Source organism: Ictidomys tridecemlineatus, chromosome 5 (genome assembly GCF_052094955.1).
Source record: "Ictidomys tridecemlineatus isolate mIctTri1 chromosome 5, mIctTri1.hap1, whole genome shotgun sequence".
Taxonomy (NCBI): Eukaryota; Metazoa; Chordata; class Mammalia; order Rodentia; family Sciuridae; genus Ictidomys; species Ictidomys tridecemlineatus.
Genome location: NC_135481.1, coordinates 17,194,903 through 17,208,934, shown reverse-complemented (window position 1 = coordinate 17,208,934; position 14,032 = coordinate 17,194,903). Strand labels below are relative to the sequence as shown.

Genomic DNA, 14,032 nt, shown 5'->3' with positions numbered 1-14,032 from the left:
AGGGTGCCCTGGGCTGACTGAGTCTGGCAATGAGACCTTGTACAGACTCCAAGTCTCTGACCTGAAGTGTGTGTCCCGGCTTCATGGCTGGGTGGTTTAACACTCCTCATTTGCCAACATGCTAATGAGGGGCCAGATCAATCTTGTAGAGCCAGGCTTTACTAGCCAGGGGAGGTCTCCACACTGGGTTTTATGGTGGAGGGGCATAATTAATGAGGAGCCCGCCAGAAGCACTAATCCAGCTGGGAAATTCTCCCTAAGCAGTCTCTGAGGACCGGGTGTATTTCTGGAATGACGCAGGCTAGATCTGTGCATGTATAACTGGCTAGTCGAGCTCCGTTGGAAACGTCGAGAAGGAGGCACCCTGGTGTCAGCAGGCAAGGCCTCCCCCCTGCAGCAGGAGGAGCCCAGAGGTCCCCAGCCTTAGCTACACTCCTGTCTGCTCGCTCAGGCTGCAGCTTCAGCTGATGGTCTTACTCGCCCAGCCCAAGGCCCAGCCCAATAGTTTCACATTCCAAATGCATTCATGGTGCCAAGGTTTAGGAAATGAAGAATCTGGTTTATGTTTGAACAGATCCACTGGTAGAAATGGGACTATGAGAAGAGGAAGTCAGTGTGGGCCCTGCCATTAGGAAAGGCTCCCTGGAAAAGAGGACCCCTGGCCACACACAGAAGTGGGCAGATGGAAAGGGGGTGTCCTAGGGCCTGGCTGTCATACAGGAAGCACTGGTCCTCTACCGGGCCACATGATGGAAGTGCTGAGCTGAGGCTGGAGGCCAAAAGACTAATGGGAGGCTCTACCTGCTACCTTCCAGACCCACTGGGAAATAAAGGCTTAAATTCATCGAAACCAGAAGGGGCAAGGGGCCTGAGTAGACCTTGGAAACTCATGGAAAGATTATGAAAAATGTGATATTGGCTCAGAATCCCTGGGGCTAGGCCCCCAGACTGTTTTCACACCCCTCCCCCACAGTGAGTCTAGTGTGCGTAGGTCTGTGATACCAGTTCCTGCAGCCAGAGTTGTCAGGAAAAGACAAAAACGGAGCTTTACGGGTCCTCAGAGCACTTTAATGACACTGGTGGCCTTGATCCTCCAATGAGGCTGTGGGGGCAAGAATAACTTCTCTCCCCACTGTCAGAGCTGCATGTGGACTCAGAGTGGTTCAGAGACTTTCCCAACATCATAGAGCTAAGGGTAGAAAAATCCAGATTGGGATGCACTGCGGTCTTCCCACCACCCCTCTCCTATGCTTCCTGGGTTGCCAGACCACTGCCTTTTGCTCCAGTCTCCCCTCTATCAGGCTGCCACTAGAGCATCCTGTCACAGCAGGTCAAACTAGTGAGGCACTGTCCCCCTGCCTCCCACCCAGTCCCTCCTGGCCCACAGGTGTCCAGGACACAGAGCTGGCCATTCACCCTCACAGGCAGGGAGCGGGCACTGCCCAAGTCGCCTCCCTCCTCTATCATCTGCTTCCCCCACCCCACATCAGGCCTTCATCTTAATTTTATTCATTTGATTTATTAGCATCTAAGTGGCAGAGTCGTCCTGGTCAGCACAGCCAATCAATTCCAGGGTTTAATTCGGTTTTTCCTGATTGGGTCTCTGGTCACTGTCTTTCTGCTCACCAAAATCAATACTTTAACCTTGTGCTTCAAAGTCAGACCATCTGCAGGGAACCAGCCCGTTCCCCCAGGGCTAAGGCAGAAGGCAGCCTGCTCTCCTGCTGTGCCCTTGGGCACCCTTCCTCTGGCGGCCACCCCCCCACTCCGCCCCCATAAGAACAGAAGCAGCAGGGCCCCTCTGCCCCTCAGGGCAGGCGGCTGGCCACCCAACCAAGCTGCCATATTGCTGCCAGTCCCTGGAGACCAGATCAGGCACCCCCAGCATATCAGAGAGCAAGACAGGTGAGATCCTGGTCCACGTCCTGTCATTTACTATACCCCACCTGGCTGTGGACGGGGACTACATTCCTCTGGGCCTCTAAGTCCCTGAATGTAAATTGAGTGGGATGTGATGTGTGATCACAAGGAAGGCCAGGACTGGACTGTCCCCTGCATTGTCCACTGTAGTTCATCCAAGACGCCTCCACTCTGACCTCCCACAGTGCTGAGCTCAGAAGGAATCTACACTGCTCAGCCCTGTCCTCCTGCACCTGAGCTGAGCCCCCAGCTGGACAGCAGGCCCTCTGTGGACAGCGGCAGCCTCTCCTGATGCTGCTCTGGCCCCCACGATGCCAAGCCCAGGGAGAGCCCCTGGGAGCGCCAGCTCAGCGTCTGCTTCTTACCTCTCCCAGTGGCTGCACACGTTGGGGTCCTCGGGGTTCAGAGCGAGGGTGGCTTGCAGGAGGAAGGAGGCAGCCAGGCCCGCCACGAAGAGCGCCATCGGGGCCCTGAGTGGAGAACAAAGGAGGCAGCTCGTTACTCAGACCGTGTGGCCTGGCATCTGTCTGGCACCAAGACTTCCCACAGGAGCCCGCAGAACAGGCCTGCCGCACACACGCTTCCATCGCGTGGGGTAGTGAGCATTTGATATTTTACGCTTGTGGGCTTGACTAACACCGTAACAGTCCTCCAGTTCTGAGTAAGTGGAGAGTGGGAAGCCTGACTCAGAGAAAAGCCCATATTCCCAGCCAGGGGCTCCGAGTGGTTTTTGGCTCAGGGACTGCTCCAAGATGAAAGTTATAGACCTAACAAAAGTTAAAACCCTTCTCCCCCAGAAAAATGCCCACACACTAATTTGGCTATAGTTTCAGGATGTCCTGAGGCCCCTGAGGCCTGGACCCAAGAACTCTGGGATCTGGCCTACTTGAGAGGCAGCAGCCTCCCCGGTCCCTCTCCCCCATTTTTGACCAGCCTTGCCCATCCACTCCCTCTCCCTCCTCCCTCCTGCTGTATCAGAAGAGAAGAAAGGGGGCAGGTGTGGCCCACAGGGGCAGAGCCAAGAAAGTCCTTCTGGATGGCCCTGGTCACTGGCTGCAAGAGTGCACCCTACAGATATCGGCCACCCACACCTCACACGAGGCAAAGGTGTCATTCCCACTGTGGACGAGGACTGAGACACCCCCATAATGAGCTGTAAGGGAGTGGCCTCTAGCATTTGCTTTAGACTCCTAAAGGGACAGCATGTGGCCAGTGTTTAGTGTGCACACTCAGATTTCAACCCCTTGTTTCCTAAATGAGAGATGTCCCCAACACAGGCTCCTTGAAGAAGACAGAGAATAATTTGAATGGGAGTGGCTGAGAGGACTTCAGGACTCCACAATTCTGCAGCCACAGAGAACAGATGCCAGTCCCAGGGCTCCCATCTGGTGGGTGGCGGACTTTAGGGGTGGGGACAGGGGGGTCACGTCCAGGGGAGCTGGAATTCGTGAATCCCAATGTCATCTGAAAACTGAATGAACACCATGACTCATAAAGATAGCACTATTTTTCATGTGTACACTGATGTGAGTGTGATTTATTTAAACGCTTTACTGCATTCAGAGTAGCTTTTCTTCTCAACCAGGGACACATTCAAAATGCAACTTCTAATAACAGGGGGATGGGGGTGTTCTAGAAAATATTTTGATGTTGAACAGGGGTCCCCAGGCTTGAAATGGTTGGGGATCTAGCCCCCTGGTCCTGAGTTTCCACATGAGGAACACATCCTCCCTGGGGGAAGATAGGAGAGGCCTGTATTTTGTATACACCCCCATTTGTCCCCAGAGCACAGCTCCATGGAGCTCCTTCCTTCTGAAAGGTTCAACACGCTCCTCCTACCCCAATAATTTCCTTGTTAAACCCTTTCTCAGTAGCTCCTTCAAAGATAAATAAATTGTCACAAATTCTGTATAACCATAGGGGTCCAAATTAATGATTAATGAGGTTTTACTTTCTATTTGAGATCTGGAAGTCAAGTAGCTAAATGCAGATTAGCCAGATTCAAATGCCTTCTGCACATCCTCTAGGAGAGAGAAGAGTGAGGCTCATGCTCCTGCTCCATTGCAGAGTCCAGGAACCCCCAGACGCTCCCGGTCATCCCCCCCACTCACTCGCCACTCAACCTGGCTTGACAGACGCGCTCTGCACCTCAGAAGCTGCCCCACACAGTCTCAAGTTCACAAAGCACAGGGCTGCTGAGGATCCCAAGGATCATGTCACTCCCCTCTCCTTCAGATTCAACTAGACATAAGATATCTGACCAGGACAGGGTGTCCAGGGCTGGGGAGGGGTAGGAGGGGCACATGCATCTTCTTCCAGGGGAGATTCAGGCTGATCGGGCATCAAATGAACAAAGGAGTGACACAGTCCTGTGGAAGGCAGGAATTCGGAATGCCAACAGTGGAGAATCCCTTGGTGGCCCTGACTCATTACTTGGGCAGTTCCTGTTATGGCCAGCATTCTCCCCAGAGGACCCCCCAGGTGGCACTGACAGACTCTCTAAGCTACCTGCAGAAGAGAAGATGGATCCTCAGCTCCTTTTGACCCATGATGATGGGAGAGGGAGGTAACTTAAATCTTTGCTATAATTTGCTAGATCTTTCTAAATCCTGATGAAAACCTTTCTCCGACGCAGTGGCCCATGCCTGTAATCCCAGCAACCTGGGAGGCTGAAGCAGGAGGATGAGAAGTTGCAGGCCAGCCTCAGAAACTTTGCAAGGCCCTGTCTCAAAATAAAAATAAAAAGGGCTGGGGATGTGGCTCAGTGGTAAAGTGTCCCTGGGTGCAATCCCCAGTACCAAAAATAGAAACCTTTCTAAGTCAGGTCTAGACAGGACAGTTCAACTGCTTTCCAAGACAGGGAGATCCCTAGAGACCAGGGAACAGAGAGAGTGATGGATGTTTGGATGAGCACTCAAAAAGGGGAGCAAGATGGAGGGGGGAGCACAAGACACAGCCAAGGGGGTGGCATTTAGACACAATTTGAGGTCTGGCTTCCACACTCCTCAGTTCATTAGCATGACTATGGCAGGATTTGCAGAGCTGGGGGCTCCCCAGGATTCACACCCCAGTCTTGAACAGCATGTTGACTATCTGAGGCCAAATCCACCTCTGTGGTAGGGGAGTAGGGAGAGAAAGATGTCCAGCTTGAGGGTAGAAGAGATGACTCCTCCTGGACACCCTCAGCACTTGAAAGACCCCCGTTTCCCTGTCCAAGGAGAATCACACGAAACACTGGCTGCAAAAGCGCAAGAGGTTTGTTTATTGGGACACAGGCGCCTGCGGGTGCCCAGCAGAACCTCAGCCGGAGCTTTGGTGAGCTGGCACACCGGGCTTGGGGATACAGACATTTTTATAGGGTAAAGGGGCAGTTTTCGCGAGCGGTAAACAATAGGTTTCTTATTAGTTAATTTTAAACCCAGCATATAGATTACCTAAAGGGCAAAGTTGTTTTTCACTGTATGTTACTGAAAAAGAACCACATAAAAGCTACATATTTGCACTCTGTTCCTCCTGTCCCTGCTCATTCAGGCATGCCTTGGGACCTGGTCCTTTGTCCTTTCCCAACCGGTTACACCTAACTAATTATCTGAAAAACACCTCTGGTTCCTGCGTAGGTTTGTGACATGCCTCGGTGGTTTTGCAACTAGGCCTGACGTTGTTGGGCTGGGGTCTTTCACACTCAAAAACATTTTTTCTTGGAATCTGGCCCTATCTAAAAGGTGCATCCTGAGCTGGGGTGTGGTTCAGGGGTGGAGCATTTACCTAGCACACACAAATCCCTGAGTTTGCTCCCCAGCACTGCAAAGAATCAGTCAATCAATCAATCATTCTTATCCCCACCCTACCCTGTCTGGACTTCTCTCCTTCTCCCCTCCAGCCTGGCTGCTCCGACTGCTCTCTGTCCCCAGCTCTGTCCATCCAGGTATCCTCCCCCTCACCCTGCCTGCTGCAGGGCTTGGCAAAGGCCCTCACGGAGATGGAGCCCCCACTGTGTCCCAGGCAGCCCAGCAGGTAGCTCACAGCTGGGGCCACAGGACATAGGCAGATCGCTTCCCATCTGCACTGACATCTTCCAGGCACGTTCACTTATCTTTCTGATGCAATCCTAAGCACCCCGAAGGTGGGTCGAGTCCTGGGCTGCCCTTTCAGAAACTGATTTCAGAAAAAGCATTTCAACTTGTCTCAGATCTTTCACTCAGGAGGAGAGAAGAGCGGCCATAAAGGAGCTGTCACTGTGTGGGGGCAACTCATCTCCATTCACTTGAAATGTGACTTCCCCGGGCTCTGGGAGGACAGATCCCAGAGACACATGCTTGTGAGATGACTGAGGGAAAGTCAATCCTGCCGCGGTGGTTATTAGGCCCGCTCCATTTGGAGTGACAGAGGTTAATGTATCGGGCACCATCTGATTCAGAGCATTAATAATTAAATAGAAAAATGCCCCTGGATTCATTGCAGAGGAAGAGAACATGTAAATAAATCAGCTGGTCGCCCCCGCTCTTGTCCTGTCTATTAAGGAGCACAGGAAGGGAGCAAGGTTCTAGAGGTGGAGAAATGTCCTTCCTGACAGGGGCATGGGTGCTTTACACCATTGACTGGACAGTGGGGTGGAAGGGAGAGGGAGGCCAGGAGGCTCCTCTCCCACACCTGCCTACAAGGAATCATCCTCAGGGCGCACCTGCCACAGCCTGAAGGGATCACGGAAGCACAGGGCGGTGCTGTGGAGGGCACAAAGAAAGCAGTCCTCAGCTACAGTCTGCTGACCCCAAGCAGCCGAGGGATTAAAACACCCATGGGGGCGGGGGAGGGGGCTTCAAAAGACTTGGGCTTGGCAAAGGCGGGGACTGCGTAAGCAAAGTATGGAGGCAGGATGTGCAGGGGAGGCTAGAGGCACAGGGAAGCAGAGGCTGGCACTGCAGAGCGGCCGTGCCCAACATGGGGAACGCGGGAGGGCAGTCTGCAAAGCTGGCATCTATGGAACACAAATCCCCAGGGATATTGACAGAAATCTCTCAGATAAGGTTTCCACAAGTGAATAGACTCTGAAAATGCTGCATACTATGTCCTCGACTTAAATATTCACCGCGCATCTTAGCAGACCTGAGGCTCTGAGAAAACTTAGAGAGACCTGTTTTCCTTTGTTTTACCTCGTTGTTCCCATGGAACTGTATTTAGTGACACAGCTTAATGAGCAGAGTTCTTCATAATACCTGGATTAGAAACTCTGCTCTTCTCCATCAGGGTCAAGTTTGAGGAAAGGCCTGGTCCAGGTCAATCTGTGTCCCTGCAGTTGTATTCACTGGTTTACATTTTTTTTAAAAAATATTTATTTTTCAGTTGTAGTTGTACACAACGCCTTTATTTTATTTATTTTTATATGGTCCTGAGGATTGAACCCAGCGCCTCACACATGTGAGGCAAGCACTTTACCACTAAGCTACAGCACAGCCCTGGTTTACGTTTAAGGGCCTTCTGTACCTGCCCACTGGGCATCTTAAGAGACTAACATCATAGGATCCCAACTCCCAGCCCAGGATTGTGCTCTGACCTGGGTTGACTCTGCAGGCTGAGCCATCCTCGGCAGGCCCCAGCCTTCTGCCAGGGGCCCACCATCCCCAGCATCAGCACCTGTGGAGTCCAGCCTGTCTCCCCAGTGGCACCACTCACCTGGCCAGGAACTAGTTGCTCACATCAGCCATCATGCATAAACTGAGGCAGGGGCAGACGAACAGATGGCCTCTGCCCTGAGATCAGTTGATATGACCTGATGGTCCATCTGTGCAAGAATCCCTTCTCCACCTGCTTCACTTTTCCAACCTGCCTGGTCCTTTGACGATGCTAAAATCTTGGGCACCAAAACCTGGTCCACATACCTGGAACCTGCTCTCTGCCCATCCCTGTCTTCTCCAGGGAACCCATCCTTCTCAATGAATTTACAGCAAGGGTGGGGGAGGTCAGACACTATTTTGCAGGCCCTGGGAGGCTTCCCTTCCCACGAGAATGAGGATCTACTATAGCAGCTGCTTAGAATTCACACTGAGAAACAAGGGGAGGTGTGCCAGGATGAGCGGCAACGCCTGCCCGCCCTGGGCTCTGCGTGGGAGGGAGTCAGCCCAGGCCCATGCCCTTGCAGTCCTTCTGGGTGTTACTCCTTTGGAAACTGCCCCTCTCTTACAGTGACCTCTTAGATGTGGCTTCGGCCTTTCTCTTCCTTCCCCTTGCACACGCCACTAGAACACTTACTTGATGAGGCAGGGAGTCTACTGCACTCACGGCTGTGAACCCAGCACCAGAGCATCGCCTGTACTTTAGAGGGGGCCCAGCACATCTTTGTCCACTGATTATCGACTCTGCCACCAACTTCCTCCTCCAGTCTCCCATTCATTCCAAGCTTTAGGATCAGCCACATTGCTTGTGTCACACTTGACAGAGGACGCCAAAGACCCATCCCAACTGCAAGTCACACTGCACAGGGCCTTGGGGACCGAGTTACCACTGCACCACAAGGACACCCATCTGTTGGCAGCAAATACAGTGGGCACCCATGATATCCTGAAAGCCATTCAGAGACCCCCGCCTGGGCCACCCCGTCAGCACCAGGGCCTGTCTGCTCCAGGAACCTGTACAAGGCCGGCATTGAAGCCCAGTCAATAGCTCAGGCTGCCAGCGGGGACTGACTGGTGTTCCAAGCGGCTCATGAAAAGGCACTTTCAGGCACAGGAAGCAGCAGAAGCAAACCCCAAACAGGGGCTGATCACGAAAGCGCCTCACATCCCTCCCAGCGTGTGGGTGGAGAGAGAGAGATTTCTATCTTCTATTTATAGAAGGAAGACACACACACACACACACACACACACACACTCCTATTTTTTTTTTTCTGAATAAAACAGAAAAGCCAAGTTTGCACACAATGGGGCCATGCCAAGGTTATCATGGAGTCCAGCCAATCTTCCCGGCCTTCATTTGCCCACTGCTCTCAGCTGGCTCCCAGTCCCAAGCCCCGCTCTGTTTACTGGCCTTGCCGGGGTTTGATTAGTGCGAGATGAAAACAGGAGCCAAGATTGCCCCATAATTAAGAGGCTTCGTCTTTTGCCTTGATGGAGCCTCCTGCCCTCCAGCAATCCCACCAGGGGCTGGGTTTATGCTGAATTTACTAATCTCCCCGTGCTTAAAAAAAAGAAAAAAAAAAAAACTTAAAGAAATAAATCCACAGCTCTTAATCTCCAAAAGAGTGATCCCCCGACGGCAGGAGGGCAGCAGAAGCTTGCAGTGCCAATGCGGAGGCCCTGCCAGCTGCCTGCCCCACTGGGATAAATCAGAAGGGATTGGAGTCACCTCCTGAGACATGTTAAATGTCTTCCTCTGAGTCTGGGTCCCGCTACCTTGATAAATTCTGCTTTCTCTTTGCCCAGGAAGCCTCAGGCTGCAAATCCCAAAAATGGCACCACGGAGGCCTGCAGCCACCATTAATCAGGGTCACAAAGATTGTCCTGCCCCCTGCACCTCACGCCCCGCAGAGAGCAAGTAGCCCTGACAGGCTGCGAGAAATCATAGCATGCCCTGGGGGGAGGGGGAGACATTGCCAAACTAATAAAGCACCGGCCTCCTGCCATTATGTGCAGCCTCTGGGTCCCAGGCCTCTGCCTCCCCCAATTCCCAGCGCCTGCACCCCGCCTCCAGTCCCCCTGAAGATGGAAGGAGGACACTTATCTGTGTTCCTAGGCCATTCCATTTCTCACAAAGCAATTATCTCCATCTTTCCATTTCTTTGCAAATCAGGGCACAGTCTGCTGGCCTGGCCAACCCAGAGGCTTGCTCTGCCCCTCCCACCCCACCTGCCCACTGCAGGCCTGCTCCCCTCCCCCCACCTCCCAGGGCTGCGGGGTTCTAAGAACTGTGGAGTCCTCTGCCAGTAAATCACCGCTCCATCCACAAAATCTCCAAAGGCAATGCAGCCACCCAGGACCACACGGTTCTATGGGGGTTCGTCCCCACTCCTGCCCACTTGGAAAAAAACATTTCTCAAATCACAAGATGCAACCCATGGTGGGGAGAGGGTGCTGAAGAATGGGGTCCTGGGAGGCCAAGTCTCCCCAGCGCGGAGCTGGGAGGGTGACAGGCTGGATAGGAAGCCACATGGTGTCAGAACCCGTACAAAGGCAAATCCAGCAGCATCAACTACCCAACATCTGGTCCCCCAGGACAGGCAAATGGCACCAGAAGGGAGGTAACTTCCTTAAGGTCACATGACAAGTTGGCTGCTCAGCTCAAGTGAAAGGAACCAAGGACTCAGCCTGACCTGGGTTTGAAACCTGACTCAGCCTTCCTGTCTACATGAGCCAGATAAAACCGGGGGCCTGCTCAGGAGCCACGGGTCTCCCATCCTTCATGTCAGGTGAGACCAACTTCCTCGGGCTGTTGGGATGTTAAATGAGATGGCAGGTGAAGTGCTTGGCCCAGGGTCTGGCACACAGAAGGTGCCCAATAAAATATCCGTTTCTTCCTGACCCACTTCCCCCACCTCAGCGACCCTGCCATCTCTGTAATTCCGACTTCTAGGATTTCTAAGGAACTGGGAGAAAAAAAGGAAAAATAATGATGGGGAAAAAAAAACCCTGTGGGAGGATGCGGGCTCGACTGTGGCTACGTGGTGACTCCCGGTCATTCTTAACCACAGGGTTATCAAGGAGGATCTCAGCCTTCATCCATCCGTTCAGCAAACATTTATCAAATACTTGTCGGTCACTGTGACACTGAGATGACTCAGTGGGATCCTCCCCAGGTCCCCAAACATCAGCTGCGGATGTGTGAACTCAGCCGTGGGGGGGCAGGGGACTCAGGACATAGCTAATTCAAAGCACCAAGGCCTTTCTCTGGCAGGAAGCCTCGGGCAAGTGTGATGGGTAATCAGAGACCTTTGCAGGGATCGATGCTGAACATTCCCGCAGGTGCCTGCACATGCCAATCTCGGTTCCCTCTGAATCCCCTGCATCCTCTGAAGGGAGGGGATTGTGTCACCAGATGGCCCCGCCTCCCAGTCCATTCTGTCAGGGCTCAGACAGCCACACTCCTTTCTCTCTTGGGTCTTCCCTCCTGAGTCCCAAGCCAGCTTCCCACAGGCCAGTGGTGCCCTCTGGCTCTGAGCTTCCTTTCCTCTCTCACGAAATGAGAAGGATGGAGGCAACCATAGTTTCTTGTGGGAGTTAAACAGATATTGCAGTGGTGCCTGCCTGCTGCAACCCAGTAGTGGGAAGGGCAGCATCATGGTGAAGGCTGGAACCCTTAGTTCCTGCCCACTCCTCTGTCCAGTTCTCGGCACCCTTCAAGATGGCCTCTGGCCTTGTGCTCCATTCCAACCCATGGCCCACACTAGGGCAGGACCTGCTGCACCACTCCTCTGAGGCCGCCTCTCCCCAGCTGGAAGCTGCACAGGACAGCCTGGCTGCCAACTCACTGACATGGGCGTCGACAGGAGTAAACTCTCCAGATCTCCTTCAAGAACTTTCCAGTCTAGGCCAGGAAATTCTAAAGCCAGATACCACTATCCCAAAGCTTGAAGTATCCTATGCTTGTCTACTGGTAGTAGAAATGTGCCTGTTGTGCTTGGAAAGGCAGCTTGACGATGCAGATCAAGGTGTTTCAATGTTTGTCTTTTTAATCCAGAATTGCTTTCTGCCATTTCACTGATGCACATGCCTGCAATCCCAGCAACTCAGGAGGCTCAGGCAGGAGGATGACAATTTCAAAGTCGGCCACAGCAACTTAGAAAGACCCAGCCTCAAAATAAAAAGCTTGGGGATATAGCTCAGTGGTACAGTCCCTTGAGTTTAATCCCTGACACCACAATAAAGAAAGAAAAGGAAGGGAGGAAGGGAGGAAGGAAGGAAGGAAGGAAGGAAGGAAGGGAGGGAGGGAGGGAGGGAGGGAGGGAGGGAGGGAGGGAGGGAGAAAGAATGTGACCAAAGTCAAAGATCAGTTGAAGACTGTTTGTGGTGTCAGCTCTGAATAAGGAGATATGTGCCTTCCTGAAGTAACGTATAGGCCTATCAGTAGGCTCCTTAATACATAAATTCTAGTATGTCTATATAACAGAATACTATGCAAGCTTGAAAAATAGGAAAATATGGTGACTCATACACCAGAGCGATGACAGCAGAGGGGAGGGAACAATATGTGTGAGCTTTCTGTGTTGAACACTTTTGTTACCTTAGTGTTTTTCAACAATAAGTGCTATCATCTCTGTAATCAGAAAGGCATAGATACATTGATATAATATGTATAAGTTCACTGACTTGGAAAGATGACCCTGATGTATTATCATGTGAGAAACCCAGGTTAAAAAACAGCATGAGCATTAGGACCACACTTATATGGCATTGTGTCCGTGTCCGAGTGGAAAGAGAAGGAGCAAGAACGCTAGATTGCATTTTCCCGTGATTTAGCAAGGGCTTCAGCCCTGAGCCTACCCCCACTAGGGACACTTCCCAGGCAGCCCTTGAAGCCACCCAGCAGTGGGGAGCTTGCCATTGCAATCGGACGGCATATATGCATGCCGCGATCGTATCTATGCCGTGATTAAGAACATTATGCCATCTCAAAGACCCAAAATGATCTTACGACACAGAAAAATGGATGGATAATGTACATTTTTGTCAGTTCTATCCAGTATAATAAATGAATCAGGTATTCAGATTTTAAAAGAAATTTATTGCAGCCTTTGTCCGTGACACTGATGAATTCTGGCTTGCAGCCTGGGCGGGTTGGCCCTGCCGGGCACTTCACCTCTCTCCAGGGCTCACCCAGGCCTGGCTTTCACATCAGGGTGACAACAAGCACCAGGAACCCTGGACTCTCCTGGGGTCCTGATCCCAGCTCTGCCTCTTGTCAACTGTGTGACATTGGGCAGGTCACTTCACCTTTGGGAGACCCATCTATAAAGTAGGAACAATAAAACCTGACTTGGACAATCACGAGAAGCTGGAGAAGCAGGACTTCTGGAAGGGGCTGTGAACAAGAAGGCCCTGGGAAGTTGCCCACTTACTGGTCCAGCATTGCCCTCTTGATGGAGCTTGGAGGGTGTGGTGCAGTGCAAATACTCCTAAGGGGTGCACTCAGACAGAATGAGCTGCCTGGGGTCCTGCACCCAGTCAGCACTGCCTCCCTGAGATGGGGCAAGGTTGCCCAAAGGGAGAGAAAGGGACTAAAGATGAATTTCAATAAGTTTGTCATTTGGCCCAACCCAGGCCCTGCTGACCCACAGTCTAAGCCAGAGATGATTCCAAGTCTGGACCAGGGGCCAATTTGGCTGTGTTTCTGGCCTAGCCTGTGTCTGTAACCGTCTCCCCGGCTGCAAGCAGTTGTGATCAAACATTGCTCTGAGCGCTGGTTTCCTGGAGCAGCTCACTCACCTTCGAGAACTTCAGCACACCTCGACCCCTCCCAAAGAAGGGACCCTCAAAAACAGCTCCATAGCAGATCACGGATCTGTCCCTCATCGCCCCGAGTTTAATTTGCAAAATGGCACACAGCCCCGGATTCATTGTGTTCCTGGCCTGATTATTCGTTGTTTATTTCAGTATTTTCCAGGAAATCGTTCATTAAGGATGAAAGCACCTGCTTACTGTAAGAGAGCATTACACAAAGCCCCTGTCACGGGGGCCTGGGAAGAACATTAATTAATGAAGTGAAACCGAACAAACATGCTATAAATTAAAGGTCTGAAAAGAAACGTCTGGCATTTAGTGGATTATGAGAAAAGGCCGAAACGAAACGTCATATTTTCAGACCACAGTGGGGTTAAAAAAAAAAAATTGGAGGAAAAAAATTACAAAAGGTGGCAGAGGTAACGATCTATTTCTGGAGCAACTAAAGCCTGTGCTTCCATTAAGAGAATTATAAATCAATTCTGTTTTGTCTGGGGGCATCTACGCGCAGTGTGTGCTAAATTAAAAAGCTTAACATGTCAGAGTATTTCCTTCTGAGGGTTCCATGGAACGATGCCTACAGAGCCATTTAGGCCTGCAAGAGGCATGGCAGGTTAGGAGGAGGACGCTGGGGGGATTGGAGACACGTCCCTAGTCAGGCCCTGCAGGGCACAGGCCATTCTGGG

The 14,032-nt window shown here is 51.9% G+C and overlaps 1 protein-coding gene across 12 annotated transcripts in view; it reads right to left on the bottom strand.

Annotated features, from left to right (window-relative positions):
- Window positions 1–14,032, bottom strand: part of Megf11 (multiple EGF like domains 11) — a 322,486-nt gene that overhangs the window by 208,669 nt on the left and 99,785 nt on the right. For all 12 annotated transcript variants that reach the window (XM_021727705.3, XM_078049438.1, XM_078049436.1 and 9 more), the window contains exon 2: window positions 2,286–2,390. In XM_021727705.3, coding sequence (XP_021583380.2) covers window positions 2,286–2,383 — 98 coding nt within the window. In that variant the 5' untranslated portion in view covers window positions 2,384–2,390. The remainder of the gene's footprint in view (window positions 1–2,285; window positions 2,391–14,032) is intronic.